This window comes from Octodon degus, unplaced genomic scaffold (assembly GCF_000260255.1).
Source record: "Octodon degus isolate 3935 unplaced genomic scaffold, OctDeg1.0 scaffold00048, whole genome shotgun sequence".
NCBI lineage: Eukaryota > Metazoa > Chordata > Mammalia > Rodentia > Octodontidae > Octodon > Octodon degus.
The window spans coordinates 10,619,281-10,626,401 of NW_004524624.1; the positions used below are offsets into that span (position 1 = coordinate 10,619,281).

A 7,121-nucleotide genomic window follows, 5' to 3' on the forward strand; every position below is an offset into this window, starting at 1 on the left:
GGCTTGGTTCATCTCCAAGAATTATAATTAGTAGGTGATTTTAGCAGTTATATTGGATATATTCATTTACTCCTATCCTTGAGACAGAGATAAAATGCTTCATAAAATGCCATTTTCACTATTGAACATTAATTTGTTCAGAATGAAGTATAGCTCTGTTCTCCTACCTGTATGACAGAATGAAGAAGAAGTGCGGCGGCTCATCTGGGAGAAGAATTTAAAGTTTGTGATGCTTCACAACCTGGAACATTCAATGGGAATGCATTCATATGACCTGGGCATGAACCACCTGGCGGACATGGTAGGCAAATCACATGCAGTTTGCTACCCCAGTTCAGGAATGCCTCTGTCTATAAACAGCTTGGTTAGCAATCAGCAGTGTTTGGCAAAATTTGTTTTTCATAGAGCACCCGCCTACCATGCAGGAGGCCCCTGACTCAGTCCTCAGCAGCACCAAGGGGAGCAAAACCACAGCATGTAGCCACACATACAAAGCAAAAAAACAGTGAGATATAAGGAATAAGAATCGTCCTGAAATTCCTACTTTGACCACTTAAGCTTCACAAGTCCCTTCTTAAGTAGAAATTTTGAACTCACAGACTACTATCACCTTCATTTTGAAATGAATTCTAAGAAGAACTTTTTGAATATTGCTCATAGTCCTTTACAGCAAATTACTATATTTATGTAAATAAAAAGAAACCACACAGGCCCACATACTTTGAGCATAACATCATAATCTCCCATTTGGGGTGTGTGTGTGTGTGTGTGTGTAAGTGTGTGTTGCTGAGGACTCGGATGTCCTAAAGAGGCCTTCTATCACTAAGTTGTGTCCCTGGCCCTCCTGTTAATTATAGATTCTGTTCTATTCTACGCAACTTTACTACTGTGGCCAAAATCAAAACTTGTGGTACCATTCGGCAGGTAATATCTTGGGGAGACCAAACTCCTACTTAAATGCTGAAATCTCCTCTGGAATTCTTTCTCAAAGGGAAAGCTAGGGGCTGGAGAGATGGCTCAGCAGAATAAGTGCTTCCCTGGCAAGCACAAGGGCCTGAGTTCAATCCCTGGTCCTGCCAAAAATAAATATTGGTGTTTTGGGGGTCAGGGAGATGGGCAAGGGCCTGAGTTCAATCCCTGATTCCACAAAAAGAAAAAAGAAAAAAAGGAAAGCCAATTTTGCCCACTTCTATACATTCATAGAAGTGCATTTTATAAGAGCACGCCTTGCGTCTGCTTCCCTGTAATTTTCAGTTTTTACATTTTCTTTTTCTATTCCTCAATGAGCATACTTGGCTAACTGAGAAGAGGCTGAGACAGGAGAAGTGCTGTGAGTTGAAGGCCAGCCTGGAGTAGTGAGTTCAGGATCAGCTTGACCTACGCAGTGAGACCCTAACTCAAAACAAACAAACAAGCAAAACAAAAAAACCCTTGACAATTCACCTCATCATTCAATAGTGCCTATCCTGGTCACAACTCTTCCCTGGTTTTTCTGTTTTAAAATAAATTCATATTTACAGTTACTAGGATGTTTCAAAGAAGGATCTGAAAAAGGAATGTATCTTTGCTTCGCAGACCAGTGAAGAAGTTCTGTCTCTGATGAGTTCCTTGAGAGTTCCCAGCCAATGGCCTCGAAATGTCACTTTCAAATCAGTTCCTAATCAGAAACTGCCCGATTCTGTGGACTGGAGAGAAAAGGGGTGTGTTACTGAGGTGAAATACCAGGTGAGCAAACCATCTCATTCTTCCAACTGTAGGCAGAGCTCTCTCTCCGTGACTAGCCACATAATGTGGCAGTGAATCTCAGCCTCTTGCCTTACTTTCTAATTGTTACTTTTGTCTGCTCGACTAGACTGTTAGCTGCCCGAGGGCAAAGGTCACATACAACACTATTGTTCCCACAGTGCTTAGAACACCAGCCATCCTAGACAAAAACTGTGATCCATGTAATTGGGTCTATAAGAAAAAAGTGTCAGTGCTCCTGTCATCCATTGACAACACTGATGTCCCTCCCTCATGTCCGATGCTTGAGGAGCAGCATCTGGGGTGAGGGAAGCCTGATCAGGAAGCTTCTCTGTCCATCTAACTTACAAATTTCAGAGTGGAAAGAGAGGGAAACTCTAGAGCTACAGGGCCATGGCCAGGCAAGTTAGTACATAGCTAGGTTTGCATTGTCAGAGTAAAACATGTATGCTTTGCAAAAGTGTCTCTTCTTATGTTGTGTTTTCCTTCACTATCTTGCTTTTAAAAGCACCGAGGGCCTGGGGAGATGGCTCAGTAGAATAAGCGTTTCCCTGGCAAGCGCCAAGGGCCTAAGTTCAATCCCTGGTTCTGCAAAAAACAAATAAAAAAAAAAGCACCGAAAGTCCTACACAAGTTAGCCATAACTAAGGATAAAACATACATGTCACTTTAGAGGTCAGGGACAGCAAGAAGAATCAGAGCAGTCTGAGCAGAAGCCACAGCATGAAACCAAAAAGAAAAACAAAAATTTATTAAGTGAATGGCACTGCTAATTTCTCATCCCGTCCTTCCTGTATATGTTTTTGCCCCCAACTAGCATTACTTCTTACTGCTAATTTCTCATCCCGTCCTTCCTGTACATATTTTTGCCCCCAACTAGCATTACTTCTTACTTAAGCCTCTGTAAAATAAAAATTTGGGGAAGGCCCAATCAACTCTGAGAAATGTGAGGTGGGAGGAGGAGAAATAGGGGGAGAGAACAGGGAGGGAGCAGGCAGTTCAGGTGGGGCTCCAAGCCCTCTGCAACTTTTTTAATTAACGCAGCTTTGCATTTTCTGTTCATTTATGGCTTCTTATAAAATATCTTTTTAAAAAATAATTTTATTGAGAAACAAATAGCAATGAGACAGTTTCAAAACCAATTAGTAGGACAATTTCAATAATTAATACGTTACATATTGTTGTCTTCTTAGGGGTCATTCATAGTACAAGATGCAGACATGATATCCTGTCCACAAACACTACTAGAACAAATTTTCTATTCATTGAATTAAGAGAAAGTAGCTGTATATTTATCTTAACTGTTTTGAATGTACAGATACAAAATGGTCCTTCATTTGTATCCCCTTTTTTTGTTTAGTTTTGTCAGAGAAGGGTATTCCACTGTCATTTAAATATTTTAAGTGTGTGAATTCAGCAAAATATTCCAATATAGTCCAGTAGTCCATAATTGTAGTGGGTTATCCATAGGACTAGCAATGTCAGAAGTTGTTGACTTGAGCCTTTTACAGCTCAGCATATTAATATGGCTTTACTTTTTATACTTCTTTTTTATACTTCTCTGCTGGATGGTTAAGACCAAGACATGGCTGACACTGACAAAGGATCTACAAACTGTGGTACAACATTTCAGGATAAATCCTGAGGGGATCTGACTGACGTTGGCAGATACAAAAGTTACATTTCTTGTTATATAGGTCTTGCTTTATCGTGGTATAAAATATCTTTTGATGAAACATGCTAAGGACAACAATATTTGGAAAATATTAAATTAAAACTTAGGCTTGGAGCATCATTTGTTGGGAAGAAAGCAACTTCATGGCAAAGGAAACCATTTTTTTTTCCTGTTTGAAATCCCTGAGCTGTGTGCATCCATCTCCTTTCGCTCTAGGGCAAGATGGGCAGAATCTGGGACAGGCTCAGGAAGTACTGGTCCTTAATAGACTTCAATATGGCCACTGTGATCTGAGCCTATCCTTGCAAGTCTCCACGAGATGGACTCTGCCTAGAGAACAGTCACGTATTTAGTCTTCATTCCCACTGTCTAAGAGAGAAGGGACTGTAGTGGAGAAGCCCTCCTGAGTCCGAGCCCTGCGATGGGAGCCCCCCTTCCTGACTCCTGTGGCCCCTGTCCCGTAGGGTGCCTGCGGTGCTTGCTGGGCCTTCAGTGCCGTGGGAGCCCTGGAAGCGCAGGTGAAGCTGAAAACCGGAAAGCTGGTGTCTCTCAGTGCACAGAACCTGGTGGACTGCTCAACTCAAAAATATGGAAATAAAGGCTGTAACGGCGGCTTCATGACGGAGGCCTTCCAGTACATCATCGATAACAACGGCATTGACTCAGAAACCTCCTATCCCTACAAAGCCATGGTAGGTCACCAGCGAACTGGGTGCTGCTCCGTGACTGCCCGCTGGCCACCGACCGCACAGGGCTCTCCACCCAGCCGGGCGGGCGCTTTGGCAGCCGTGTTGCGTGTGTGAGAACCCCAGCTGGGTTCCCAAGATTTCTTTCTTACACTGCCTTCTACTCAGTGGCACAATGTTTTTAAGCAAATGGGTACCGATTATACCTAAACACAGGCTTGAAGCAAATCATTCTCAAAACTTTTTCTGTATAGCTGCCTCAGATTTAAGCTTTTCGTTCTGCAGCCTCCCACATTCAACCTCACTCTCAGATCATCAAAGTTATTCTATGTACAAAAAAGTTCAGCAATACTTGCTTCTTCCTTGCAAGTTTATTACATATTTTGTTAAATTATAAAGTAATATGTCCATGTTACAGAAAATTTAGAAAAGATAAATAAACTACTCAAGCTGGGGATGGTGGCACATACCTATAATACTAGGATTTGGGAGGCTGAGGCAGGAGAGTTCAGGGCCAGAACTCATTAGGCTACATAGTGAGTAGCCTAACCTATCTCAAAACAACCAAACTCAAATGCCTCTATTGTTTTTGCATTATTTCTCTCATGTTCTTTTCCTGCTAAGCATTTAAAAAACATGGTTGCATACATGTGAATTCCTAACATGTATCCCACATAAACATGGATTTATACTCTTTCTTTTCCCATAGGGCTGGCCAAATAGCTCAGCAGATTAAAGTTCCTGCAAGCAGGCACAGGAGCCGGGGGTTTGATCCCCAGGCCTGCTGTGCCAGCCCTGACCCCGAGGCTCACTGAGATGGCAATTGAGACTGGGCTTGGTGGTGCATGCCTGTAATCCCAGCTCTTGGGAGGCTGTAAACAGGCGAATCACTATGAGTCTGATCTAGTAGTGAGACCCTGAACACCCTGTAGACCCTTCCTTAAAATACAAATGATAATAATAACAATAATCTTCCTCTTCCCACTTGAAATATACTAATTGGTGTTTTCCACATTGTATGGCCTCTCTCTCTCTCTCTCTCTCTCTCTCTCTCTCTCTCTCTCTCAGAGAGGGTCTTACTATGTAGTTCAGACTGGCTTGCAGTGATCCTTCTGCCTCAGCCTCTTGAGCACTAGAGTTACAGGCATGTGCAACCATACCCAGCATGTATTCTCTGTAAAGCATCTTTTTTTTTTTTTTTTTTTTAAATACTGGAGAGTGAACTTATATCTTCTATAACCCTAGAACTTTTGAGATAGGGCTTTATTAAGTTGCTAAAATGTCAGGCTGGCCTTGAATTTGCTGTCTTTCTCCTCAGCCCCCCAGAGTGCTAGAATTGCACTGCAAGGTTCAGTTTATAAACCATCATTTTAACTGCAAACATCTTGTATTTGTGATGTCATGAAAATGATTTTAAAGTTCTGGTCTAGACTTTATGGCCTCTGTGTAATATTCCTCTACAATACACCTCACAGATAGTCCTGGCAATTTTTTCAGGTTTTTTTCTTTTCTTTTCAGTTCTTTTCTTCTCTTCACTTTTCTTCTTGGTTGGTTTTTTTGAGACAGAACTTCACTGTGTACTTCAGGCTGGCCTTGAACTCACTAGGTAGCCCAAAGTGGCTGAGAACTTGCAGTGATTCTCCTGCCTCAGAACTCATGAATACCATGTCCAGCTGCTGGCAAGTACAGTATGTAAAGATGTTTACAATTTAAAATAATAAAACAGGCCTAAATTTCCTTTGTTATTGGTGAAATCTGGTACTGTTAGGTCTTGCACTATATAGCAAGACTCTCAAAAAAAAGGAAGAAGAAACAGAAAAAAAGGACTCTTAGCCACTTAAAAATTTCTCTTTTTTTTACACTTCAATTTTTTTTTCTTCAAAAGCAGTGAGCTGTGCACAGGGGGGTTAAATGCTTTACAGACAAAAAAAAAAACAAACAAACAAACACAAAAAAAAACTGCTCTAGAACCAACTTATTCATCATCAGCCTCTTCCTCCTCCTCCTCCTCCTCCTCTTCCTTCTTTTTCTTGCTTTTTTCAGCCTTCACGACTCCCTTTTTTGCTGCATCAGGTTTTCCTTCGGCCCGGTAGGCAGCGATGTCCTTTTCATACCTCTCCGTCAGCCTAGCAGCCTTCTTCTCATATGGCTGCTTGTCATCTGCTGCAGTATTATTCCACATTTCTCCAAGTTTCTTTGTGACATCACTAATGGAGAGGCCAGGATGTTCTCCTTTGATTTTTGGGCAGAAAGCCAAAGGAAGCCTGTTGGGCGCATTGGGATCCTTGAACTTCTTTTTTGTTTCTCCTTTAGGAGGAATATAAGTTTTCATTTCTCTTTCATAACGAGCCTTGTCCGCCTTTGCCATATCTTCAAATTTTCCTTTTTCTTTAGGAGACGTGGTCTTCCATCTCTCGGAGAACTTCTTAAAAGCCTCTGAGAAGTTAGCGGAAGCATCTGGGTGCTCCTTCTTGTGCTCCTCTCCGCAAGTTTGCGCAAAGAATGCGTAGGATGGCATCTTGCCTGTCGGCTTCTTAGGATCTCCTCTGCCCGTGTTTCCTTGTTCTCCCCAGCGAGCTACAGAGCCGCCCAGTGCCGTCCGGCTCTCACTTGCCCCGGCGCTGGCTCTGTGGAGCTCAGTGTACTGCAGTGGCTGTGAGAGCAGGAGCCAGACGCAGCCTCCTCGCTCTCCGCTCTGTAACTGAAAATGTTAAAGCGAGGACAGAAAATATATTTAAAATCCAGACTTAGGATATTGGTGTTCTATAAAGCAAATTGAGATATATACTTCCTCTGATTATCTATCCATTTATTTATTTTGGCAGGATGAAAAATGCCATTATGATTCAAAAAATCGCGCTGCCACATGCTCAAGTTACACAGAACTTCCCTATGGCAGTGAAGAAGCCTTGAAGGAAGCCGTGGCCAATAAAGGCCCAGTGTCTGTTGCTATTGATGCGAGCCATTCTTCATTCTTCCTCTACAAAAGTGGTAAAACAGATACTCCACCCTCCTGC

General features: G+C 42.3%; 1 protein-coding gene and 1 pseudogene across 3 annotated transcripts in view; one reads left to right on the plus strand and one right to left on the minus strand.

Moving 5' to 3' along the window:
• The window catches only part of Ctss (cathepsin S), a 39,503-nt gene that overhangs the window by 12,260 nt on the left and 20,122 nt on the right, over positions 1-7,121 (plus strand). For all 3 annotated transcript variants that reach the window (XR_002821351.1, XR_002821350.1, XM_004632388.2), the window contains exons 3-6: positions 179-301; positions 1,576-1,725; positions 3,883-4,110; positions 6,930-7,095. Coding sequence is in view for 1 of the 3 variants with exons in the window: in XM_004632388.2 (XP_004632445.2) it covers positions 179-301; positions 1,576-1,725; positions 3,883-4,110; positions 6,930-7,095 (667 nt within the window). In the remaining 2 variants the exon portion in view is untranslated. The remainder of the gene's footprint in view (positions 1-178; positions 302-1,575; positions 1,726-3,882; positions 4,111-6,929; positions 7,096-7,121) is intronic.
• On the minus strand, positions 6,080-6,622 carry LOC105742364 (annotated as a pseudogene).